At 37.9% G+C, this 27,951-nt stretch overlaps 1 protein-coding gene and 2 long non-coding RNA genes across 5 annotated transcripts; 2 read left to right on the forward strand and 1 right to left on the reverse strand.

The window, feature by feature from the left end:
* Positions 2,823 to 8,016, forward strand: LOC109710494 (vesicle-associated membrane protein 727-like). Its single transcript, XM_020233105.1, has 6 exons — positions 2,823 to 2,985; positions 3,329 to 3,546; positions 4,255 to 4,450; positions 4,549 to 4,669; positions 6,916 to 6,978; positions 7,574 to 8,016. Exons 2-6 carry the CDS (start codon positions 3,357 to 3,359, stop codon positions 7,730 to 7,732), a joined length of 729 nt encoding a protein of 242 aa, XP_020088694.1. The 5' UTR covers positions 2,823 to 2,985; positions 3,329 to 3,356; the 3' UTR covers positions 7,733 to 8,016.
* On the forward strand, positions 16,427 to 21,991 carry LOC109710507. Its single transcript, XR_002216368.1, has 2 exons — positions 16,427 to 16,860; positions 21,767 to 21,991. It is a non-coding gene; the product is annotated as an uncharacterized LOC109710507 (long non-coding RNA).
* LOC109710508 lies at positions 17,300 to 27,769 on the reverse strand. Of its 3 annotated transcripts, none has more exons than XR_002216370.1 (4): positions 24,101 to 27,769; positions 23,900 to 23,994; positions 22,780 to 23,608; positions 17,300 to 19,702 (listed from the first exon to the last, which is right to left on the reverse strand). It is a non-coding gene; the product is annotated as an uncharacterized LOC109710508 (long non-coding RNA). The 3 variants fall into 3 exon arrangements; XR_002216371.1 differs by having other exon boundaries at positions 17,300 to 17,492; positions 19,570 to 19,702; positions 23,900 to 27,769; XR_002216369.1 differs by having other exon boundaries at positions 23,900 to 27,769.

Consider the following 27,951-nt stretch of genomic DNA (forward strand, 5'->3'; position numbering starts at 1 on the left):
CATTTCTCTCCTTCTCTCTCTTTAGAAGCTCTCCCCCAAGGTTAAAGGAGGAGATCAAGAGGAAGATTTGAAGGAGATTTGGACTTTTGGAGGATTTAGGGCTCTCCTCCAAGGTGGAGCTTGGTGGGCATCTAGGCTAAGGTGAGGTATGTTGTAAGATTGATGTTAGGGCTTGATTTTATGCCCTAAATTTTTTGGTTTTGAGCTTTTTGTAAGATTAGAAACTTAGTAGAGACCTTGGAACCTTATGAAATTCATGAGCTCCCATGGTAGAAACCTAGGGTTTGTTTTATATGCCCTAAGAATAGTTTAAATGACCTAGAAATGGTTCTAGATAAGTTTCTAGATGATGATTAAGCTTACTTTTGCTTATCTTAGAGATCAAAATGGTGTATTGGGCAAATGACATTGTCAGGGCACCATAATTGGAGCTTTTGCCCTAGGTTGCTTTAAAGATAAATTGACCTTATAGAAACTAAATTGGGGGTAATTCTAACTCGTTGGTGGACTCGGTTCGCCAATCCGACGAGTCTACGCAAAGATATGGAGAAAAAACATAATTTGGCTTCGTTTTGCCGCAGGCGAGAAAATAGGCGCTCAAAAATCACGAAACATGAACCGTAGCACCCTAGCAACCATACGAGGTGGGTGGTGCTTTCCGAAATCGATGAATTTTCTTTTATGTTTAAAGTGTCATTTTTGAGCATATGTATGTATACCTTTTTCATGCATTGTAGGGTGAGTGGAATATATATGATTGCATGCTTTGAATATAAAATGCATTTGAGATGTTGTGAGCTATTGAGAATATGTAAAACCCTATATATGCATGAATAGTGATAAAGACCTAGATAAGGTAAAGAACCAAATGACATTATGACATATGGATTGTGTGGCATTAGTAAACAAATGAATGCTAGAAATTGGACTCTTAGTTGAGTGGCATCAATGAATTCTGAATGCTAGAGTTGAACACTTAGTGTGGCATTAATGAGAACAATGAATGCATGAAAATGAGTTAAAGAACACTTAGTGTGTGTGTGGCATCATGAAAGTTAAAGAATACAAGTAAAGTGAGATAGTTGACATTATGACATAACAACTTTATAGTTAAGGGTCATATGAGTATTGCATCCTTATAGTTAAGGATTGATTATACTCACCTATAAGTCTTGGCTTGAGGGAGGTCGCTCCCTCTCGAGCGATGAGCTCCGAAGTGTCATCACTGGGAACGTGGTTGCCCCAGAAGACGGTCCCATCAGAAGGCAGCCGAGGGCCCGGCACAAAGGGATTTGAGCTAGTGAGTTTATTGAGGGCGGAACCTACGAGTTAGCCAAGAGGATTGAGAATTGGAAAGTGATCTTGTATTCATCATGAGCATTCTATTTGAGCATAATCATTGATTATATCTTGTTCAGGCATATTAGCTGCATTTGTTTAGTTTGGCTACTATCTATCTCTATTCTTCTTTTATGCCTGATTTAGACCTAGTGGGAAAGTCGGAGAGATCGGCGGCCGAACCCACTGGGAACTTTGTTGTAGTTCTCACCTCACTATTTTCCACAGAGCCGGGACCGAGTGAGCCGGCCGACGATCGCGGTAAAGGTATCGCACCATAGACAGAGACCACCCGAGTTGGTTTCATATTTTGTATAGTTGCATACCCTTTATATATCATCTTTTGCACTTTGATGATTATAGATGTATGGATGATGCAAACGTATTAATGAAAGAATGTAAAGAGTTCTATTTCGAAGAATATGTGATGTACAAAAAAGAAATGATGCAAAGAATGTAAATGTAACATGTGGTTGAATACATGTATGTGATTAAAAGATAATCATTATACTTATATGAATGTTTAGTTTAGTACTTTCATTTTCAGCTTTTTGCTTGCCCTCGTGCAGGCCATGTATATTTTTGTTCCACTGTGCAAATTTATATATACATGATCTGTACTTGTTGAGCCTTGGGCGGACAGGGGAGGTGTTGTCCGTTCAGCGTCTGTTCGACGTGCCCGAACCGGCCAAATGGATCGGTCCCGGGGGCGTGACAGGTGAACTTGGTGCACCATTTTTTACTTTAAAATTTTTATTTTTTACTTTTTAGTTATAATTTAATATAACAAATATATATTATATATTTTAAAAAATATATGTAAAAAAATTTATAGTTTAGGGTTTAAAATTGTTTTACATATATTTTTAAATGTCATAAAATATATCCCTATTATTATATTAAGTTATAATTAAAAATAAAAAATAAAATTTTAGAGTAAAAATCGGTGCACCGGGTGCACCAAGAAAAACCCCACTGCTCTCCCAAATGGCCGAGCAGCGGGGGCGATGGGCCCCACGTGGGGGATTATGCGGCGCCATCGGAGAAGTTCAGGTGTCACGCGGCATCCATCCATGGCGTCCCCAAATTATTTTCTATGGACATGGTGTCCATAAAATTTGTGTCTGCACTAAGGAACTTAACCAATTCCGACTGAAAATGACTTAAGTTTCGGGATTGTTTCCGGTCCTCATTTCGCGTCTAAACGATTCTAACTCATTCCGACACTCTCTAAAGGCGATCGATCTATTATCAAACTATAGCCTTTTCGACAGTTAAATTTTCGAAACGCTACAACTACCTTTAAGTTTTCAAAAAATTTATAGGGTACTACCCTTTGGTTTTCAAAAAAATACTGTACTATTTTTTTGATGGTAGCTTTTTTCAGGAAAATAAAAATAAACCCTAATAAAGCATAACTTTTTAAATCATAGGGATGCGGAAGAAAAATGCGGTAAACCGTGGGGCAAATTGAAGTTTTACTCAACTATTCCTCCGCTTGCCCGTACCTCTCTGGCCAACCGGTTGCTAATTTAGCCAACCGGAGCAGAGGGAGACCTTAAGCACGAAGCAAACCGAAGTTAGGGTTGGTTTCAAAGCTCGCTCCTTACTCTCCGCATTTAGCGCTTGATTTCTCCGTAGAAATTGGTATGATAGTCGTTCTTTTTCTATTTCTTTTCCAATTTTTCCAATTTTCCCTCTGTATTTTGCTACAGATTTAAGATTTTCTCATCATTTTAACTGTTGTTGCAAAATTTGGGGCATCAATTAGGGTTTTTCTCTTCTCAATTTCTTTTGTTATTTAGAGGACTTTTCATCGAATTAGGGTTTGCTTCTGTTTCTTCGATCATGATCTCGTCATCTTGATCTGAAATTCATGTTTGGTAGATATGGATTCCGTTTATGGATTATTTGCATCATCAGATCGATCATAGATTGCTTGTAAAGTTCAAGATTAGATCTTCACCTCTGTGTCTCTTTATATAAGCAGATTAGTTGAGACGATTCGATACGGAGACATGAGCAAGCAATCACTGATATACAGCTTTGTGGCGAAGGGCACGGTTGTGCTCGCCGAGCACACCTCGTTCTCGGGGAATTTCAATACGATCGCCATCCAATGCCTCCAGAAGCTTCCCCCGAATAGCAACAAGTTCACTTACTCCGCCGATGCTCATACCTTCAACTTCCTCGTTGATAAAGGGTTTGGTATGGATTCTCTCAGGATTTCACAGCTTTTAAGCCAGGTTTAAAGGAAATTTTTCTCGTACCTTCCATGTTATGTAGTCCGATTTTGCTCTTACGGTCTAAATTAGATTGATATTCTGATTGTCTGGTAGGCCTTGCCATTTGATGATGCAATTGCTGTTAACTTTCGATATTTTCCACCCTCCTTTTTTATCGTAGTCTAATAAGTTTTTGTGTTTGGCACGTGGTCAATGTTAGTAATGATACTAATGGCAAGTCCAAATAGGCAATTGGAACAGTGATGATAGGGCATTAATTATGTGATAGTTTGGGACATGGGTTAGTTTGTTTGGCCTTACTGTAGAGTGAATGATGTTCAATGAAGTCATCTTCGAGTAGTTTTACTAGAAGATGCTCTATGTATCAATCTCCTCATCAGCTTCCCTGTACAGCAGAAGCAGAAGCTTAAGCTTCAAACTGAAACTTCTGCTTTCGAGCGTGGGAACTCATTTTACCTTGCTTCATAGGAGAAGCACTAGATTCTCTATTTGCCAAATGCTCTTCTAGAGGTGGCTATCGTTGAAAGGAGAAATAAAAGCTAGGCCAAATGGGAAATAATCCACATGATACTAAAATGAAATCGGGTTGTACCACAAGCGGGTTATCTAGAGTTCCCTTTACTTTTCTTGTTTAACCGTATTTAGTTTGATTGTGTGCCTTTTTGGATAGTTTTTCTTGTTGTAGCCGATGAAGCAGTTGGGAGGAGTGTACCTTTTGTGTTTTTGGAGCGCGTTAAAGATGATTTCATGCAGCGATATGGTTCAAGCATTGGGTCTGAAGATCCGCACCCTCCTGTCGATGAGGAGGATGATGATCTATTTGAAGATAGGTTTAGCATTGCTTATAATCTTGACCGGGAATTTGGGTTAGTGATAAATTCTTCATCTGCTATTCTTTTCTTTTTTCCTTTCAGAGTTTGGTTTCTTGAACATTTTGTGCTCACTAAATTCTTTGCTTGGAAAGTCCAAGACTGAAGGAGCACATGCAATATTGCATAGATCATCCAGAAGAAATAAGCAAGCTATCCAAGCTCAAAGCACAGATTACAGAGGTTAAGGGGATAATGATGGACAATATTGAAAAGGTTTAAAAGATTTCTCTACTCATTTATTATGATTTTGCAAGTAGTTGATCATAGTTTACATATATGCCTCTGAAAGAAGAACATAGGCTTTGTGATCTTCGTTTTAGCATGGGCATTTAGTACTGACAAGGAATTTTGTGGCTTACTCTTAGGCTATTAAGTATCATATAAGTGATGTGATTTAACTCATTTTTATTTAAGCGATGAGATAGTTATTTATATTATCCGATCTTTAAAAAAAAGTGGTATTCCTGGAAGGCAAATGATTTTCTGACTACAGTGGTGTTTAACTTAAAGCAAGTTGTTGATAGGACAGTGTAGTTTGTGGTATCAAACTTAAATGGCCTGAAGGTATGGTCATATACTGTCAAAAACTTGTTGCGTTCGAATGGTTGAATTGTTTCTTTGGGCACCACGAGTCAAAAACTTCGCGATGCTATCTTAAACTTTATTTTGTGTTGACCACTTTATTTTATATTTCTGGAGAACTTGAACTGTTTATTTTGTGTTTCTCTAGAACTTGATTGCATCATTTTGTGACTCAAATGCTTTATTTTGTGTTGAATTATTATTACTTCATGAATCATGAAGATATAGGCCACAAGAACCAGTTAGACATTTAATTTCGAGCTATTTGACTGGAAGCATTTGCAGGTACTTCTTTTTATGAAATTTCAAGTAGCAATATGTGTAAATTATTCAATTACATCATTTTGTTGGGGGGCATATTTTCCTTCGAAATTCAGTAACTGAATGTAACTGATGAATTTCAGTTGCTTGGATTCGTTATTGGTTTTGTTTTGTTTGGAGAGCATTAAAAAGGAAAACTATTTTTCTTTTTTGCTTTTGCTTCTCTTTTCAGGGAAAAAATGAAGAATCGAGTAAATTGAAAAAATCAAATTTGTTTATATCTATCTTTTATATATAATACACAAATGTTAACGACAAATTACCTGTTTGCCTCTCTAAAATATGTGTTGTGACTGACAAGTCTTGGATGTCCATTGCTGTAATGCTTAATAATTACAGCCATTTGATTAAAAACTTACAACTGAGATTTAATTAAATTAGGCCTATAATCTTGTAAGTATTGGGTCAAATGGATTGAGCGAAGCAAACCAAATCAAATAAAGCAGCACTTTGGGGTCAATTGTCTTTGATTTTTTTAGGGGTAAACTTCAATTTGCCCCTCGGTGGTTTAGCTTATTTTTACTTTGTCATCATGTGGTTCAAAAAGTTGCACTTAATTATCATTCTATGGTTAGCTCATTTTCACTTTGCCATCTTTGTTGTTCAAAATGTTACACTTTACTACCCTGTGATTATCAAAAAATTTCACTTTGCTACCTTATTTGATATTAGAATTTTTGGGTAAAAATAGAGATAAAATCACAGAGTTGTTTAGTGCAACTTTTTGAACCATAGGGCGGTAAAGTGAAAAATGATCTAAGCGGCATATTGAAGTTTACCCATTTTTTAATGTTTTTCAGTTCTTCTTGGTTCCAGGAACAGAATTAACTTTCTCTGTGGCTTTTCTTTTCTTTTTTTTCTCCTTTTTTTGTTTCTATATTTCTTTTTATAATTAAACAGAGGGAGAGTTGGACTTTGTAATTTGCATTAAATTTTCTGAAATTGATATGGTACTTTTGCAATCAATAAAACTGAAATACAAATCATCCAAATATGTTGCCAAACTGATGATCATGATCTCAAATGTTGACGAAACAGACGAGCAGGAAACCATTTGATTTATTGGTCTTCAACATATTCAATGACTTACGTATGAGAAAATAGATGCCTCTATTAGTCTCAGTACAAAATTTACCTACTTTAGAAATGCCAATGCTAGTTTATCTGCCTCCTTGACATCTCAATGATCTGCCTACGAAACCATCATAATAAACAGCTGGCTTACCTGTTTTTAGCCTCTGTGTTACTTGTAAGGTGTTGAACATCTTTTCTCATTCCAAATCCAGAAGCCAAATTGAAATGTAATTTGATGGTTGAAGAGGAGAGAAGATGAAAATCTCAAGTCAAGCCTAATTTGTTATTTTCTTTTTTTCTCCTCCAAAGGAGAATAGGGGAAAATAATTTCAGAAATTTAATTGATAAAAATCTCCATTTTAGACTCTTTAGCTCTCCTTTGGATGGATGTTACTGAATGTTCAAAATTGCCTGAGCATTGTGTTTATCATGCGTAGTTTGCTTGTTAGTAGATTTTATGTTACAGCCTTTGTTCTCATTAGGTTCTCGATCGAGGAGAGAAGATTGAACTTTTGGTGGATAAGACTGCGAACTTGCAGTTTCAGGTACTTATAGCCTTCAATGCTTCAAAATTGTTCTGAATCGATGAAGTCATAAGAGTCCATGCCTGTTAGGCTTAAGCTGAAGCTTCTGCAGATGTGCTGGTGGAGTAAATCATTCAAAAAGCACCGAGAGCTTTTCATTAAGGGCCTGTATTGCCTAGCTCTTCAGTACACTGAAGTTCTCCACGACAAAAGCAGCCCCTATTATCCTATTATGGGGACCACTTTTTCCTTGTTGAGATGCCTGCCACCTCTGTGGTGTATGGTAGCTCTCAGAGTTGGAGCTTTTGCGTACCACAGGTGGTGTGCTTTGTAATCAGAACACACTGAATAAAAAAAGGGACTAAAATCACATTACAATTCCGCTGAAGCTGTAGCAAAAGCTTCAAATTGAAGCTTCTACTCCAAAAGATCACCTAAATTTCCGTTACAGGCTATTTGCTAACACTCTGAATATTTTGTTTACCAAATGCCTTACCACACCCTATCTTTTAAAGTAGAGAAGCTGTTTCACATGCTACATAAATCAGTCACTGGAAGGCAATGAAATGTAGGATCAAGCATTACAGTTTTCCTTTCTTTTTCTTGTCTGTGTCAGGCTGACGGCTTCCAGAGGCAGGGAAGACAACTTAGAAGGAAGATGTGGCTTCAGAACCTCCGGTTTAAGCTGATGGTGGGCTGTGCCCTTCTTGCTTTCATACTTATTTTATGGTTGATGACCTCAAAAGGTTCTTCAGGTGCCAGCAAGAGAAGTTAAAAACTCTCATCTTTCTGCATCATATGCGCATAGGATGGAATATCAAATATAGAAATGTGGATACTATGTGAGGCTACCATTTATAGCTAAATTTCAATCATTAGCTGTGGAAAATCAGAAAATAGTAGGAAGGGGCTGATAATAGTTGGATTTATAAGAGTGAGATTTGTGATTTAAATGCTTAATAGGATTGTTTTAAGGTCTTGTACATTTGCAAGTTCACTGGGAGTTGGAATTTGCCAATTTGCTGCTGCTCAAGTACTTTCACTCAGGTGATTTTTTTGCTTTTTTCTCTAATATTTTGGTACTGTATTACTTTTCTACCAATCTGTCGGTCCCAAGATTTTTCCTAAAATCCCACACACTTCCTAAGGGTTTGTTTTCAATAGGTAAATCAGTGAGAATCAAAGTATTATTAATAATAACCGACTCTATCTCACTATTTTTTTGCTTCTCTTCAAAAAGAATCTTCGAGGGAGGCAATTATCCTACCATAAAGTATAGGCAATTATTTTATCATGTTACGTCATTACATATTCTAAGTCATTGTCTGAAGGATCAGTGTAAATCACAAATTCTTCTCTCATAACTGGAAGGACGAGGATAAGAGATGACATTAGCCTCTGCATCAGTTCTTCAAAGATTCTTTGGCAGTCCTCATTTCAAATGAATTTAATTTCCTTTCAAGTCAACTGAGTGAGAGTTGTGGAAAGCTTCGCAAAGCCTTCTGCGAACCAACAATAGTATTCGACCAATCCAAGAAAATTTCTCACCTGTATAATTGTCATTCAATTTGGGCTAATTCCGAATCACCTTAATTTTCTGAGTCTGCTGCAACACCTAATATTGAAATCACATGGCTCAAGAAAGGAACCTTCTGAACCCAAAACTCATACTTATTCAAGTTTAGCATACAATTATTTTTTCCCTCAGAAGTTGTAGCATTATCCTCAAGTGTTCCTTATACTTTATATATTACTCTGAGAGTATATCATGATATGTCGATAAACACCACAATGAATTAACCGAAGTACGGTTTGAACACTCTATTCATCAAATCCATAAATGCAATAGGGGCATTTGTTAATCCAAGTGGCATAAAGGTAAACTCATAATGCCCGTACCGAGTCCTGAACGCAGTTGCGGGTATGTCTTTGGCCTTTACCTTCATTTGGTGATAATTAGACTGCAGATCAATCTTGGAGAAGATACAAGATTCTTACAGCTGATCAAGTAGATCATCAATGCACAACAAAGGATACTTATTCTTGATGATCATTTTGTTTAATTCCTCGTAGTCAATACAAAGCTTCAGTGAATTATCTTTCTTTTTCACAAATAACATCGGCACTGCCCAGTATGATAACACCAGTGCTCTCCAAGATGATACATTGGATCTCACAAATCCTTTCTCCATCAAATCCTAAAGCTACACCTTAAGCTCTCTTAGCTCTGCCAGTGTCATCTAGTAGGGTGCCTTCGAAATTGGCGCAATTTTGGGAACTACGTCAATCACAAACTCAATCTCCCTATCCGGTAGCATACTCGTCAACTTTGGGGGGAACACGTTCAGAAACTTGGACTATAAGGATATCCTCGAGTCCCGACACTGCTGTAGGCACCTCTACCATAGTCGCCAAAAAGGCTATGCATCCTCTGTTCATCATCTACTTTGCCCTCAATGTGGAGACCATCGTAGCAAATAAAGTGCTCCCGCAGTCTCCATAAACAAATTCCTCATATCCTAATTCTTAGAAGGTCACCATTCTATCTCCATAGTCTATCTTCGCGAAGTAGCATGCGAGCTAGTTAATCTCGAGCACTCTATCAAAATCCTGTATACCACCTCAAGACCAATAGGTCTGCAGGCATTATTCATGATCCTAATTGCACTGGACATGGCCAACAATACTCCACATATAATACATGATCTGGTATATGTACCTCTCGCACATGTGGTAACAATCCTATTTCTAGTTTATGCGATGATGCAAATACTCCGCTAATAAATGAATGTGATGACCGATATCAAATAATGCACGAACTCTAATTCTATTAATTAAAATGATACCTGTCATCAAATTGTCGGCCGGTATGGACTCCTCGACCTGGGCTATATATACACCTAGTGACTATGCGCTTGCTGTTGCTGCTTTGCTGGGCATAGAACTAGAGCTCAATTTGCCTGTGTATTTGTCAGTAGGGCTCCCGACATCTACTATGGTGAGGAAAGAGCCAATGTCATCGATAGTGCTGGCAATGCTGCTCGGGGACATGATGACTGCATATGCCCTTCCTGTTCGCATCGAAAACATCGTCCCTCCTGCTACTCACAGATACATGGTTAGTGCGGTCCTCCTCAGATAACACACCTATCCTGTCGCCTCTGTTGCTGTTGTGGTCGCTAGGATCCACTAGACCTCTGTCTTATTGAGGACCCACGACTCTAAGAGCGAGATCGTGGAGGCCTCGGCGGCCTCCTCGCATGGTCTGTCCTTTGTCGTCTGGTACTAGGCGCTTCCTGTCGTGACCCTACTTCGACATCGCCGCTTGCTCCCTCATGACAATGGTACTACGCTCCACCCAAAGAGCCTACTATGACACCTCATCGAGAGTCTGTAAATGCTGCGCCTGAACCAAAGGGTAAATCTCTGGTTGCAACCCTCGCTCGAACAAATATGCCTTGTGTGCCGCTTCCCTCACCACGAGCGGCATATAATTTAGTAGTCGGTTGAATTCTCTGGCATACTCCTGGACTATTTTGTCACCCTACTGCAAGTTTTTCAAGTAAGAGTTTTTTCTTTAGATTGTTTGGGAAATAGGTCCCAAGCAGCAACTCTCGAAACTTGGCCCATGACACCTGTATTGCACTCGGCGATCAGGTCAATTTGACTCTCTTCCACCATGCATGCGCATTCCTCTCCAAGTAGTGCCCTGCCAAGTGTACCTGATCATTCTCGGGGATGAAGAGATCCTTAAATAATTTTTTTGTGGCTCCCACCGAAGCCTCCACTATCCATGAATCGGTGCACTGGCTCGCGAACCTTGGCGGATCGCGTCTACGGAAGTCTGCGCCCTAATTCGCTCCTGCTCAGCTGTTGACAACTGTCTAGCAGCATTGAGGTCTCAACACTGGGCATCGGTGCTATCGAAACTGTCGTCATTGTAGGTGTCGTTATTGTAAGAGCAAATGCTGGTGTAGTTGGTAGTGACACTTTAGGCTCAGAGGCTCGCTATACCTAGCTGTTACACCCATATCTAGCACATTCTCTGCAAGAGAACTCCTTATTGTCGAGTAGCCTCAACCAAGCTAGCCAAATGCCCCCACAAATCCTGCGGCTCACTTGGTCCCACTTGCTCCGGCTCCGTAGATAGTATGAGTGTGTCCCTCGTCAGTGGTTGACCCCTCCACGGCATCATGCTCACCTGCAATAATATATATATCAGTTATACATTGAAACATAGTGCTCAACATAATCAAGCGAAAGTCTAGAAGGACATCCCTTTTCCCCCGCGACATTGTGCTGCTTGCAGTCGACAAAATCATCTGGCAAAATCATCCGGCAAGAAAAGACACATTTTCTTCGATCACTCTTCACCCTCTTTGAAGGTTTACACCGACCAAATCACTAACTTTCATCACAAGTCTTGTCTCTCATTTATTATATTCCTAGGGTCAACTAAAAGCCTAGGGTTTTCTAAGTCACAGATGACCTACTCCTAAGCTCTGATATCATTTTAATCTGTCACTCCTCGGATTACGGCGGTAACCCGGGCTCACCAACAGAGCCACTCTTACGTAGGAAGCCTTGTCTACACGAGGCGTCTAAACTTGCAAACAACTTAAGAGCTACAATAATAATAGATATCAAAACTGGAAACACAATAATTAACATATATGATGCTATACTATATATACGTCACATCCAAAATACATCCACATCTCTCACAGCTAAAAATATACGCAATAAAGTTGGCCTCGTAAGTCCCAGTATGTACAATATGCTATACTAGAAACTAGTGCTATCGACTGCTCTGTTAGTACATCCAGCTCGAGTAGGAGATGCTAACTAACTCACAATCTCCCTACCTCGGTCTGAAGCAGAAACAGGCACGGAGGGCTCTGAAAAAAAAAAAGGCAACAACGAAAGGTGTGAGAACTACTAAACAAGTAGTTTTCAGCGGATACCGTCATCGACAATAACGACCTACCAATCACGTCTACTAGAGGCAAAAAGTAGAAAGCAATATCAAGTATACAACAATATATATATATATATATATCTTATTAGTATATCTATATAATATTAATACGATTACATTATATTTATGCATTATACTATATACTATAACCTTATTCGTAGAATACTCTCAAAAGCACCAAACCTTTCGTGCTTCAGTTTCTACCTCTGAGATATCTGACTCCCTTGATAAAATCTTGGCAAGAATACTATCTCCATCTCACCAACCAATACCACCATTCATCCTCAACCCCCTACCCTACATTCTCAACATCTCAATGCCTAAAGCTCAAAAGCCACAACCCCTTGGTGTTTTGAGAGTAGTTCCTAGCTTCTCAACTTAGATATATATATATAGAGAAGAGAGATAGAGAGAGACCGCGACTGAAAGAGATATCTTCCAGATGGATGAGAGGACGAGATGAGAATTCTCCATCCAAGCTAAAGCTCAAAAAGCACCAACCCCGTGATTGCCTTTGATGATTATTCTAGCCTAAATATATATATATATATATATCATATATATATATATAGAGAGAGAGAGAGAGAGAGAGAGAGAGAGAGAGAGTCTTGCTACTATACTTATGAGAACGATCGTCTTCGTACTCATAAATCATTTTCGATGATAGAGCTTCTGAATCGACGATTTGTACCATTAAATATTATTTAGAGCATTCGAAACATCTAGAAATCAAATTTCATAATTTTTCAACATAATTTATCTTATGATCAAAAGATCTCAAAATTGACACTTTTAACAGTTGGTATGAAATATTTGCTAGTTTAATGGTATAAAAAAATCGAAATCAGTTAAATTTTTGATAGAAAATTCTATTCACTATCTAGATAAAGATCAAGAACTTCGATCTTAAATTGAAGTATCCGATCCTCTATTTTTAGGGAGTCATTCGAGTTTAACCGTTCATTTTATGCTCGCTTGATGGACTTTATTATAATTTTAAAAGATTATGAAACTTATTTTTTAGAAATTTCAAATGCTCTAGATTATATTTAACAATATGGATCATCAATTCAGAAGCTTCATCATTGAAAACAACTTATGAGTACGAAGGGCTCAATACTCATAAGAGTATAATAGTCCTACTCTCACTCTCTCTATATATAAAACTATGCTAGAATAATATTAATAGCACCAAGTCATTGGTGCTATTAGGTTTTAGGTTCTTGGATGAAGAGATGTGCGGTTAAGATAATAGTGATCCCCTAGGGTTGAGTTGGTGGTTGTTTGAATTGTATGATCTAAGGGGTGGAAATGGTCAAAGGGGTAGATCTAACGACAGAAAACTTGGTAGCACCAAGTGCTTCGTGCTATTGATAGCATTGTAACTAGACTCTCTCTCTCTCTCTCAGTATATATATATATATATATATAGAGTGGGGCTACTATGCTATCGGAAGCACAGAGCCTTCCGTGCTTCCAGCTCGTTTTTGATGTTGTGACTTTCGAATCGTCGATCCGCTCCATTAAACTTGATCTAGAGTATTTGAAGTACCTAGAAAATAAATTTTATGATTTTACGATATCATTTGCCTAGTGAACGAAGAGGCTCAAAATCAATGGCTGAAAATAAAAATCTTAAAAAATGTAATAATATGACATTAAAATTTTAAATCAAAGATATTGATCTTGTTTTATATAGTATAAAGAATTTTCTATCAAAATTTCACGTGATTTGGATATTTCTACACCGTTAAACTTGCAAACGGCTCACTACGGCCATTGAAATTTGTTGATTTTGAGCCCATTCGATCACTAGGCAAATGATATCGAAAAATAATAAAATTTATTTTCTAGGTACTCCAAATACTCTAGATCAAGTTTAACGGAGCCGATCGACGATTTGAAAGTCGCAACATCGAAAACGAGCTGGAAGCACGAAGGCTCCGTGCTTCCGATAGCATACTAGCCTCACTCTATATATATATATATATATATATATATATATATATATATATATATATAGAGGCTAGGCTACATCGCTATATGATAGTACACTTGTCTATCAAATGATTCTTGATGATAGAGATTCGAATTGATGATTGGAGCCGTTGAAGTTGATCTAGAGTATTTAAAATATCTAGAAACTAAATTTCATAAATTTAAAAATTATTTACATGGTGAAAAATGTCGTAAAATCGACAATTTTGACAGCTTATATGAGCCGTTTGCTTGTTTAACGATGTAAGCAATCCAAATTGCTTAAATTTTGATAGAAAATTTTTTATACTATTTAGATAATGTTTAAAAACTCTGATTATGAATTGAGAAGTCTAACCTTTATTTAAGAAGATTATTCATTTATGACCGTTCATTTTTAACTCTAGATGACTTGATAAGATTTTTAAATATTACAAAATTTGGTTTCTAAACATTTCTAATTGTGTAAATCATTTCAACGGTCGATTATCAATTTGAAGTTCCGATCATTCAAACGACTTGATATACAAGTGCTCCTATCCTATTAATAGGATAGTAGCCGGACTATATATATATATATATATATATATATATATAGAGAGAGAGAGAGAGAGAGAGAGAGAGTTGAACTGAATGCTATCGATAGCAACGGACTCCGTTGCAACCACATTTGTTTTTCGATGATGAAGCCTCCAAATCGACGATCGACACCGTTGAACATGATCTATACCACTTAAAGTGTCTAGAAACCAAATTTCAAATCTTTTCGACATCATTAGCCTAATGATCAATGGATTTCAAAAATTTTAATTTTAATGGTAGATATGAGGCATTTTCTCGTTTAACGGTGTAAAACTATCCAAATCAATTGAATTTTTGTTAGAAAATTCTTTAAACTATTTAGAAAAAGATCTATGCTCTCGATCTTGATTATAAAATTCCTATCATCATTTTTTAGAGGATATACATTTTCAGCCGTTCATTTTTACGCCCACTTGATGGAGAAGAGAACAATATCGGAAAAGCATGAAATTTGATTTCTAGATATTTCAAGGGGTATAGATCATTTTCAACGGTGCCGATCGTCGATTTGGAGGCTCCATCATTAAAAACAAATGGGTGGCAACGGAGCCCGTTTGCTACCAATAGCATTCCAGCTCAACTCTCTCTCTCTCTCTCTCTATATATATATATATAGAATTGAGCTCCTATGCTTTTAAAAGTACCAAGTCATTGGTGCTTGTAAGTTTTCAGCCCTTGGATTAAAGAATGTGCGGTTAGGATGATGTGGGCTCCCTAGGGTTTAGTGGTTAGTTGGTTGAATAGTATAATCTAACGGGTGAAAATGATTAAAGGCGTAGATCTAACAGTAAAAAATTCACAAGCACCAAGTGCTTGGTGCTTTTACAAGCACCATAGCCGGACTATATATATATATATATATATATATAGAACTAGGCTACTATGCTATTAATAGCACCAAGTCATTGGTGCTACCAAGTTTTTGGCCATTGGATTAAGAGATGTGCGGTTAGAATGATGTGGGCCCCCTAGGGTTGAGTGGGTGGTTGGTTAAATAGTATGATCTAATGGCTGAAAATGATCAAAAAAGTAGATCTAACGGCGAAAAACTTGGTAGCACCAAGTGCTTATATATATATATGAGTAGAGCTACAATAGTATCGGCAGCATAGAGGATCTGGTGCTTCCAATTTTTTGGCGCTTAGATCAACCACTTTAATCATTTCTAACCTTTGGATTAATACTATTAACCTGTGGAGACCACTCAACCCTAGGGGTACTACTCAACTCTGGGGGGGGGTCGCCATCATCCCAACTATATAATTTTTGATCCAATGGTCAAAAAGTTTGAAGCATCAGATCCTCTATGCTTCCGATAGTATAGTAGCTCTACACTATATATATATATATATATATAAGAAGGGAAGAAAACCTACAGCTATCGTGTCTCCATGCTACATATGCTCAAAATAGGACAACTGATGGTATGAGTATGCATCAACTACTACAGGATACTCGAAAGCATAACCCAATCTCACTGATTGACTCAAGGATTCGATCAAGCCTGCACCTACCTACTGCCACGACATAACTTTTGTAGGTGGCCCGTTAATATATAGGTTGCCCACCAATGCTACTACAACATCAACGCGAAAGTCAGACTCTGGAGCGGCACTCGAGGGTGGCGACTTCACTGAGTAAACAACGCATATCTTTATCGAGCTCAAATATGGCTAATGAAGGCTATAGTCAAAGCAATGATCAACCAGATTATAAAGAATACCATTCACGTGTTCTCGACACAATCTGGAATGCAACTAGCCTATCCAAACCACTGTATTGACCCATGACCCAAAAAAACAAGTCACTCCACTGTCACACTCAATCTCACAAATAACTCACTTACAACTTTGCAAATAATAGTATAGTCACTAGCTGCTACGTGCTGACTGTGTTGGAATTCTATAATGGTTCATACAACAGGGAATAAATTAGATTTCAGATTATAGCTATTAGAACAAAGTTAGCTTCAGGTTAGCCTTTGAACATCCAACCCTATTTCTCTTCTATTTCCTCCTCCCTCACTCTCCTTTTCCCTCTCTCCCTTAGAAGCTTCAGGTTAGCCTTTGAACATCCAACCCTATTTCTCTTCTATTTCCTCCTCCCTCACTCTCCTTTTCCCTCTCTCCCTTAGAAGCTTCAGGTTAGCCTTTGAACATCCAACCCTATTTCTCTTCTATTTCCTCCTCCCTCACTCTCCTTTTCCCTCTCTCCCTTAGAAGTAAAGGAGCCCTAAAATCTGCATTATTGAAGCTTAGAGATCCACCCCCTTGGGAGCTTTGGGAAGGTCAAAGGCATCAAGAGGAAGCTTTTGGAGAGAGAAGATGTCAACCTTACCGATGTTTCTTGTGCTAGGAAGAGAAGCAGTGAGTTAAAATTTTAGGGTTTATTTTGAAGGTTTTCCCAAACCTAGGATTTTTGGGTTCTAACTTGGTTAGAACTTATTTTTGGCATTTTCATGTTATTCTAAGGAGATTAAGGATCACCCCTTACAAAAGATCTAAAAGAAGGTAGGAAATATCACCGAAATGAGTTTGATCTCCTCTTTTATTTAAAGCTTTTTTGGTTGCATACATTTATTATGAGTCATTTGTAAACTAAAGTGTATTTTAGTTGCATGCTATGGGGATCTAATGGGTCAAAATAGCATGTCACGTCCTGAGCCCCTAGTTGGGCTAGCTTAGGCACACGCAACAGAGCCATCGAAAGAGCAAGGCTTTCCTCACTGCAAGAAGCAAAAACATACATAAATCTGTAGAATATAATACATGATATAGGTACAATTGAGCATCAGAGTAATACTCCTAAATTAAACCATTACGGTTTGAAACTTCATTAGATTATAACACTTTAAAATTTACATATCAACACTCTCCAAAATAATAAATAGTCTTGCTTTCTATAGAAAGAGGTACTTTCATCTAGACCGACTAACCACGGTCTATCTAGCTCGTGACATCTTTGCGGCCATCACGGGCCTCGTCGATGGTAGAGGGATCTGAAAAGGTGTAAACAACAACAGGGTAGGAACTTTAGATAAGTTTATAGTGGGTGCAACCGCCGAAAGTGGCACTCCACCGTCACTTGGTCCAAGGGAGGCATCAATGGACAATAAACATAAATAATATCTTTTTCTACAACAGAAATGAAAGTAAATACAACTATTAGGCCTCAAATAGGCATACAATATGTCACCATATTATCTCATGCCGTTGGTTTTATGTTTAACCCAACTAGTCTCATGCCTGTAACCACCCACTTCATTCGTTTCACTTTTCACTACACTCCACACGGAGAGTCAAAGGTTAATAGCATCCTTCCCACAGATAAGCACTTGGCATTGAAGGAGATCGGCATCACCAAGTATAGTAGGGAGTCGAGAGGATTGACATCTCCCAATTTGGAGTAAGGCATTGAAGGGAATTGGTATCACCCAATATGATACTTTCCAAAGGTCGCAATTTATATCTTAATTAAACACTATGTTCTCATGACTTCCAGGATTGTCCACAATGTCCACTTACATGTGTTCTTGTTCTCTAGTTTTAAGTTTACCTACAGTTCCATGCCTCTATTGTCCTCACCTTAGGTTTCAACCTAGGTTAAATGCCATATTTTCCTCAACCTAGGTTCCATCCTAAGTTATATCTCACTATCATATCACCTATGTTCCAAGTTCATATAGCACTTTGTTTACATGCAACATGCACTTCCCCTTCACATGGCAAAAGATTGGAAACCCTTTTGTTTTCTATGTCAAAGGCTCTTTAGCACACATGAACTCTTAGATCTCATAACATACAAATTAAAGATGCTATTGTTTACTTTTACCTATAATATATGAATATGAATAAAAAAAGGTTTTAGACAAAGAGGAGATCTCATTTCGATGATATTCCCTATCTCGGATCTTCCTAAAGAAATGCTCCTTGATCTCTCAAGAACCCCAAGAAAACATTAAAACTAGTTCTAACGAAGTTAGAACCTCAAAATTCTATCTTTTGGAGAATAACCCCTAAAATAACACCTACAAACACCAACTCACCTCTTTTCTCCAAATAGGAGAAATGTAGGTTGAGATGGTTGCCTTCTCTCTTCAAATACTTCTCCTTGATACCCTAGATCTACTCCAAACCTCTAGAGAGATGGATCCAATAGATCTCACAAGGGGACAGAGCTATGGTTTCTCCTATTTTTGAGAGAGAAAGAAGAGAGAGAGTTAGAGAGAAATGTGTGAGATTAGAGTTTTGGCTATTGAATGAGTATTTATAGAAGTTCTATAATTGCACTTTAACCCTCCAAATATTCCTATTTGTAGCTGACCAAAATCTGCTATTCACAGAGTATAGTATCGTTATGCGGATTTCAATATCAGTACACAACTCAAATGTCTCCACACTCCAGACCAATTCCGCAGAACCCAAATGTTGGTTTTCTTTATTTTCTATTGTGTATCGGTACTCGTCCATTTTAGTATCAGTACTCATCCAATTTTTTAGTACCAGTACTCGGGACAATTCCATATAGCCCAAGAGCTTTCCCGCCCTCCATGCAACCGAATACCGGCACTTCACTCCCGTACTGGTACTATCGATACTGGTACTCAATGAAAAATCTGTAGTTTGCAGATGTGACTCTTCAACATCTATTTTCGCACTATTTTTGTGCCGAAAATACTCTAATGCTTCCCAAACACCATAGGGATCATCTAAATAGTTTTCATTACTATTCTTCACCAAAACTCCGCTATTTGTAAAATTTCAATACATTACATAGTATGTGAGCATTTGACCTAGGAAAATAGGGTTTTATCCCTTTATTATATTACAAGAAAATATTTGACATGTGTATGTAAGTATTATGTGAACCATCAATATAAGAAATAAATGTTGCATTGAACTTATGTTATAGCTTATGTCGTAAACATAGTGACATATGGATTCTAGGTAAAACTTGAAATAGAAAACAAGAGAACATGGAAATGAACCATATGTATCACCCCAGAGGTCATGAGAATTTAGAGTGTAATAATGAGAGATGTTGCGAGCTTTTAGAAGTATCAGACAGGGAGATACCAATCATCCTCAACTCCCTATGTTGCATTGGGAGATGTCAATCACCCTCAACTCCCTATGTAGTGCTTAGAGTGTTGATCGTCCACGACTCCAAGTACCTACTGATTGGAGATATGCGATCTTTCTCGACTCTCTATGAAGTATGTAATAAGAAAGGCAAAATAATAAGTTAGTTAAAGTTAACAAGTAAATTGAGATAATAGTGTAGGCCAATGACAAGATAATTGTCACGGTCTGGGCTCCAGCAGAAGGCTACTCAGGATGTGCATAGATCCACCGTGTGCACAAGGTACTTTCGGTGCACACAAGGTGTCTATAACAAACAATGCAGAAAAGAGATATATACACATCCTAAATAAGGTGATTTGAGCATATAAGCATAAACTAAACTAACACAAGATGTAAAACCCTATACTTTTAAACCTCTTGTTTTGACTCCTATTTTATTAAGTTTGGACCTTTTCGTAATTTTCAATCTTTGAGGGACTCGGCGGCATTTTGTTACCTAATTAGTACCTAAATTAATTTACCCTAGACAACCCTCACCCGATCTCTTTTTCCCCTCCCGTACGATTCTCTCTCTCTCTCTTCTCTTTCACCGCGTCCGTACGTCTCTGCCGCTCCGCACGTGCGCGCGCGACGCTATCCGATCCCTACCGTCGTCGCCGTTATCCGTGGCCGCCGTTGCCGCAACCCTTTTGTTTGATCTCTATCGGCATTTTTGGTTCGTCGTTGACGGTATCTCGTCATTGTCGTCTCCGTCTTTGAAGAGGTTCTTTTTTTTTAATCTCTTTTATCTCTTTCACTAAATCTTGAGATCATCCAACCTCCTTGTTCATGATTATATGATTGTTCTTGAATACTTATCTATTGATGATTGGATTTAAAACTATCAAAATCTGATTTGCTTTGATCTAAATATGTGTTATTTGAACTATCATTTTATCTTGTATCCCTATCTTATTTAGTTATATAAATTTTTCATATTCTACATACTTCTTGTAATGCTCCTTGCATGTTCGATAAAATGCCTAAGAGAGGGCGAACCTTATTTTTGTTTCTAATTTCGATCCCATCTAATTATAAATTGTCAATCAATGTTTCAACATCTGAAAACCCTCTTTTCGAGCATTAGATCCTTCGTTTATTATTTAAAACTTCATTCATCTTATCTTGTTTCTTTGAATATTTTAATCCTCGAAACTCATCATCCTCTTGATTGCTAATTGAGTTTCGTCGAATGTATTATTCTAAATCTCTTTCGTGCTCCGTCTTGACCTTTTTGCATGCATTTGTAGCCGACATTGTCGACCTATGTGAACCTATCCGAGTTCAGATTTTTGTATAAGCTTGCCTTCTAAATGTATATGTATATATATATATATTATTTTTGTAACTTTATTTTTGAGTAGCTTATAGAGAACCATATATCTCTATTTTAGGTTCCAACGATTGATTTTTGTGCGATTTTCGGCTGGATAGCTTCTTAGCTTAGAAGCCGCTTTTGAGATAAGCGACCGGACACCCATTAGTTTTTCGCTAAATAATTTAGAAAAATACTTTGATTGTGTGAAAATCTTTATTTTGTAGATTTTAAAATTAAGGGTCAAGCATATATTAAATATTTCTGTAAACTAAGTTTCAACTGTGATTGAAAGATTCTTTTAACAAAAGAAATTTGAAATTTGATAATCTGTTCGGTAAGTTAGTGACTGGATAATTTTAAATTATAATGTCTCTTGGTATTCTGCTATGCTAATGTTGGCCATGTCGACATGTATTTTGTTATAGAAGCGAGCTTCGTCTTTGTATTGCGCCTTCGGGTGCCTGCTCCCATCTGTGCCTCTATTTTGTTTATGCCTTCGGGTGCCTCTATTTTGTACATGCACTTTCGGGTGCCTCTGTTCTGTTTGCACCTTCGGGTGCTTCTGTTCTGTTTGCGCCTTCGGGTGCCTCTGGATCTCGCCAATGGATCATATGATATAGTTAGTTGCCGGAGACTTAATATTTATTTCGTTTATACGTTGAAAGAGAAATGCTTTGTAAAGTTATAGTTTCAATCCGATCTGAATTTTAAGTTTGATAATTCTTATTTTCTGAAATTTTGTAAATTAAAAACCAGTCACTTAAATTAATTTTTGTATTTATTTATTTATATGCTTAATCCGACTAATGTGGTGTATGGTTGCTTACCCAGGTACCGAGACTAATTTACCGGGCAGGGCTGAGATCGAGTAAACATTAGACGTAGCTAGTTTTGATTTTTAGTTCCTTTTGTTTTTACATATAGTATTTTCCGATGTGAATCGTTGGACTTCATAAATGATCGTTTGTTATTTGCTTTTATTTCGTTATTTCTTCGTACCCACTTTTATTACTTATGATATTTTGTGGACCGAATCTCTTTTGTGATTCGTAGTAAGCTTAGTTTTATAGATGTTAGAATTCCGTTTGATTTTAGTTAAAATTCAATTTCTTAGTCCCATCTTATGATTCTTTGGATTTAGTAGAAAATGGTAAATCATCTTTATGCTAGTTTCCGTCTGATTCTGTAGCATTGCATATTTGCTAGTTTAGCCAGTATGCGGCGTCCGTTACGCCTCGGGTTTGGGGCGTGACACAAGAATAGTAACCACAACTATCCAAATCATAAGATTTACAAAATGATTGTCCTCTCAAAATAATATATCTCATGAACATAAGGTGGCCACTACAAAAGTATAAGTACACCTCTCACAACAAAAGCTAAAAGAAAGGTGCCTCGGGTCCACCTTTGGGCACTCGACCAGTATGCACTAGCTAGACACGTACCCTTACCGCGATTCTTAGCCTCTCCCACATATGGAAGGCTCTAAAATGAAAACCAACAACCAATAAAGGTAAGAATTATTAAACAATAGTTTCCAATTGGTAAGACGCTGAGAGAGGCGAAATACACTAGGTCAACTGAGACATAAATAATATAACTACGAAAATGAAAAGCAAATATAAATAACTAAGATGAAGTAGCTCTCTTACTATCATGCCTCTATGCAACTATATCAATCAACATGTATGTAGCTCTACTACTAGCGAGTATACAAGTATATAATAAGATCTACTTGTTGCTACTAGATCAGTAAACATGTATGACTAATACTATGTATGCATCAACTACCATGATGTCCAATATCAAATTGATTTAACTTTTACCCAATGTCGAGGACTTACACAAGGTAACGTCCCCGCTTGCGCCGTCCATAATGGTCCCATAGTAGTCAATGTTCCTCCTCTAGGAATAAGACTCCCCCACGGCGTCCTATTTTGACGCCCAATCTCGCACGGCGAGCCGTCATGTCTAAACTTCGGAGTGTCGGCTTACAGGGAACGACCCTCAAAAGCATATGCAAATAAGTATAAGGGCAAGAAGGTGTAGTCGCATATGTCATGTCAAAGGACATAGAGTCTCAATAATTATGTCTAAAATATGATATCTCAATTTTTGACCCCTATATCAGATACAATGTTACATATGTCATAATCAATGCCTCAACTTATTTGAAGGAGAATTCCTATCATTGTTACAACGTATCTCTAACATGCAAGAATTACACATTTCACCTTAACTATAGCAAGTATAAACGATAAATTACTCGTCTCAATCAGATGATTGTACTTATCAATGAAGCTCAAGCATAAAAGTTATATGCCACATATATCCCAACTCTACTATAACATGTGTAGGAATAAATTACTCATGCCACATCCAAATGAGATGTATAACTATCAACTAAACTCATATGCAATGCCATGCATGTACTCTACTATATATGTCTCTACTACATAGAGAATAAAAATCACAATGCAAGAAGTGGCCAAACCACATGCTCATAAATTCAATGATATCATGAATTGTATGCTAGAACATCTGTTAAGCCCTATGAAACTATAGAAGACATAGGGGGAGTTCATTAATTTCGGTGAGGTCAAACCCACCGGATAGTCACCAAGACTTGATCAATCCCCAAATCAAAGTTGCCTCATTGATTTTTTTTGTATCCTACAAAAAAATTCAAGGGGTTACAAACGTCCAAAAATCTCATCACGAAATTTACCAAAAATCACAAGAAAAATAGGTGAAATGTATCTTAACCAAGAAAACCTTGTCCAAGCGCCAAATCAAAGCAATAGAGCTTAAGTTCCAATCTATAAGAGTGTTCTACACTCATCAATTTCAACCCAAAAGCCCACATTTGAAATTTTCAAAATAAATCCTAGTTTTTATAAAATTAGGTTTTCTACTAAAATCTTCACAAATCTCTCAACTAGAGAATGACGAAAGGTTACTAACCTTGATCAAAGCTCCAATCCAACATTAAAATGCTAGGGTTGAAGTCTAGGGCTCTAAATAACTCTCTTCTTCAAGTCCAAGCCTCACTCCAAGCTCTTGGTGCAAGCATCCACGGAGGAGATGAAGGAAAGAAGAGGAATCTAAAGATTAAAATAGATTGGAGGAGAAAATATTCCAAGAAAAAAAATGAGAGAAACTCACCTCTTTCTTTTCTCTTGCACCTTCCAAATGAAGGGGAAACAAGGGAAATGAAGGGCCTTAAAGCATGTAGCAACAATATCCACTTAGGACCCTCAAAGAGTAAGAAATTATTGCACAATAGTCCCAGACTATAGAGGGACCGGTCCCTGTAGGAAGGTCCAGTTCTCGAAGTGTATACTTCCAGTCTACGCAGCCAAAGACCGATCCTTTCCTCAAGGTCCGATCTTTGATCTTCGGAATAGTATTTTGCAACATCAAAGTTTGGTCCTTCTAGTCAAGGTCCGGTTCCCGAGACTCTGAAAGCTCAGGTATGGTTTGTTCCAAAAATTGAGTTTTCATGCTATTTCACACTAAAAATATTCTAACACCCTCCAAAAACTACCGAAATCATCTGGATAGTACCAAATACTATCTCACTCACTAGAACTCTGCAATTTGCGAAAGTCTAGTGTGCTACACCTCCCCTCCTAAAAAAGAGTTTTGTCCGTAAAACTAAAGGACAAATACCTAAATCCTACATCTGAAATAGATGAGAGAAGTGTTCCTGTAGCACACTGTCCAGCTCCCACATAGCCTCGTGTTCCTCGTGGTTGCTCCAAAGCACCTTTACATAAAGTATCGCGCGATTCCAAAGTTTTCTCACCTTGTAAGCTAAAAATCCACACCAGATGCTCCTCGAAGCTCAGATCCTCTTGTAGCTCTAACGGAGCTAAGGCCATCACGTGAGATGGATCGATCACATACTTCCGAAGTGTCGAGATATGAAATGCATTGTGTACTCCAATAAGTTCAGTAGTAGAGCAAGCCGATATGCCATCGGACCAACACGCTCCAAAACCTCAATGGTCCAATAAATTGAGGGCTTAGTTTTCATCGAATTCCAAATCTCTTGACTCCTCGAGTCGGCGATACCTTTAAGAAGGCATAATCTCCTACTAGAAGTTCCAATTCACGCCGACGCTTATCAGCATAACTCTTTTGTCGACTTTGTGCTATAATCAATCATTCACGAGCGAGTTGAACCTTGTCCTTGGCCTCTTGAAGTACATCAAGGCCCAAAACTAGTCTTTCAACCACCTCACTCCAATGTAGAGGTGATCGGTACTTTCTTCTATAAAGAGCTTCAAATTGTGCTATCTTAATACTTGCTTGATAACTATTGCTATAAGCAAACTCCGCTATGGATAGGTGTTGATGCCAACCACTCTGAAAATTCAAAACACATGCTCAGAGCATGTCCTCCAAAGTCTGAATAGTATGCTCTGACTGCCCGTCGCTCTTAGGGTAGAAAGCAGTACTGAAATCCAATCATGTGCCTAGTGCCTCATGAAGAATCCTCCAAAACTAAGATGCAAACCTCGGATCTCGATCTAATATAATAGAAGTAGGCACTTCGTGAAGTCGCACAATCTTATCGAGATATTCTTGGGAGAGTTTTTCTCTAAACCACGTAGTGTGAATAGGAATAAAATGCACTAATTTCGTCAACCTATCCACAATCACCCAAACAGCATCATACCCGGCTTGAAAGCGAGGCAAACCCATAACTAAATCCATGGTGATTCTCTCCCACTTCCACACGAGAATAGGTAAACTTTGCAACTTGCCCACGAAAAGTTGATACTCGGTCTTCACTTGTTGGCATGTCAAATAGTGTCACAAACTTTCCAACATCCTTTTTTATGCCGGGCTACCAATAAAGCAACTTTAAATCTTTATATATCTTGGTGGCCCTCGAATGAAGTGAATACGTTGCTCGATGCACCTCCTTCAAAATTTTCTCTTTTATCTTTGTATCCGCTGGTACACAAAGTGAGCCTCAAAACCAAAGTGCATCGTGATCATCCACCTGAAACTCACCGGCGCAGCCTTTATCGATACTAGATCGAATTTTTTGCATATTAGGATCTTGAACTTGTTTCACCTTGATTCTTTCCATCAAGGTTCGTTGCAACACTAATGCCATCAACCTCTTGGGTGCCACAATCTCCAACTCTAGCTGTCTCATCTCTTCAAGTAGCGGCAGCTGGGTAGTGATCAACATCACAAAGTTCTCCACCAATTTGCAACTTAGGGCATCTACCACAATATTAGCTTTTCTTGGGTGGTAGAGAATAGTCAAATCATAATCCTTGAGTACCTCCAACCATAGTCGATGCCTCAAGTTTAATTACTTCCGAATAAAGATGTACTTCAAACTTTTATGATCAGTAAATATCTCACAATGCTCTCTATACAAATAGTGTCGCCATAGCTTTAAAGTAAAAACTACGGCCTCCAACTCCAAATTGTGAGTGGGATAATTTCTTTCATAATCCTTCAATTGACGAGAGGCATAAGCAATTGCCTTCTCATTTTGCATTAAAACACATCCCGACCCACTAAAGGATGCATCACTGTACACCACATGTCCGGCATATATAATAGGCAAAGCCAAAATTGGGGCGGTTGTCAACTGTGTCTTTCAATTCCACGAAGCTTCTCTCACACACATCATTCCAAACGAACTTGATTCCTTTATGTGTGAGTCGAGTAAGAGAAGTAAATAACTTAGCAAATCCCTCAACGAACTGCCTATGGTATCAGGCTAAATCGAGAAAACTCTGAATCTCGTTGATATTAGGTGGTCTAGGCCAATTCTTAATTGTCTCAATTTTCTTAGGATCCATAGCTATATTAGCCTTTGATATATCATATGTTCCAAGTATGCTCGCTCTCGTAGCCAAAACTTACACTTCTTTAATATGGAGAAGAGTTTCTTTTTTCGAAGTATTTGCAATCCTTTTCTCAAATGATCTTCATATTCTTTATCACCTCGAGAATACACCAAAATATCATCGATAAACACCATAATGAATCTATCCAAAAAAGGCTTAAAGATATAGTTCATCAAATCCATAAATATTGCAGGGGTATCAGTGAGCCCAGACGGCATAACGGTAAACTTTTAATGTTCATATCATGTCCAAAAAGTCGTCCTAGGGACATCCTCAGGCTTAATCTTAAGCTGATGATAACCAGATTGCAAATCAATCTTTGAATACACTTTTGACCCTTGGAGTTGATCGAACAAATCATCAATTCTTAGCAATTGATATTTATTTTTAATCGTGACTTAATTGAGTTCATGATAATCTACACATAATCGAAACGATCCATCCTTTTTCTTAAAAAATAAAAACTGATGCTCTCCAAGGGAAAACACTAAAGCCTAATGAAGCCTTTCTCCAACAAAGCCAGTAATTGGGCCTTTAGCTCCTTCAACTCCGCCAGCGCCATTCTATGAGGTGTCTTTGAGATTGGGGTAGTTTCAAGAATAAGATCTACAACAAATTCACTCTCTGTCATGAGGCATACCTAGCAACTCCGCCGGAAACACGTGCACAAACTCCTTTGTTCAAGAATAAGATCTACAACAAACTCGATCTCTGTTAGGAGGCATACCTGGTAACTCTGCCAAGAACACGTCCACAAAAACTCCCTCACAATCGTGATATTTTCAACCCTCGGAGTCTCACCACTTCTATCTACAACGGTAGTCAAGAAGACTACGCATCTACCCTTAATCAACTGTTTAACTCATGGATAGGAAAAAGCTTACCTGTCCAGCAAGTCTATTGCACGTGCCCGAACAAGTCCAATTGGCGAGACTCGGGCATGACAACCATGATTTGAAAATGATATGTTAAGTCAGGATCAGAATAACAAGACTAGTGAGAGGAAACTCACATCATCTGGTGCTTGTGAATGTTCTTGATGTGAACAAGAATATCAGAGATTAAAAGGTGAAAGAATATGATACCTTCGGGATTTAAAATAATCCTATATATAAAGCATAATAGAACTAATCT

Source organism: Ananas comosus, linkage group 5, assembly GCF_001540865.1.
Source record: "Ananas comosus cultivar F153 linkage group 5, ASM154086v1, whole genome shotgun sequence".
NCBI classification, from domain to species: domain Eukaryota; kingdom Viridiplantae; phylum Streptophyta; class Magnoliopsida; order Poales; family Bromeliaceae; genus Ananas; species Ananas comosus.

What these genes read in the sequence shown, in the direction of transcription:
- LOC109710494 (XM_020233105.1), top strand. Translation starts at nt 3,357, where the DNA reads ATGAGCAAGCAATCACTGATATACAGCTTTGTGGCGAAGGGCACGGTT. An exon ending in CCTCGTTGATAAAGGGTTTG is followed by an intron (nt 3,547 to 4,254) that starts GTATGGATTCTC and finishes CTTTTTGGATAG; the next exon opens with TTTTTCTTGTTGTAGCCGAT. An exon ending in CTGCGAACTTGCAGTTTCAG is followed by an intron (nt 6,979 to 7,573) that starts GTACTTATAGCC and finishes TGTCTGTGTCAG; the next exon opens with GCTGACGGCTTCCAGAGGCA.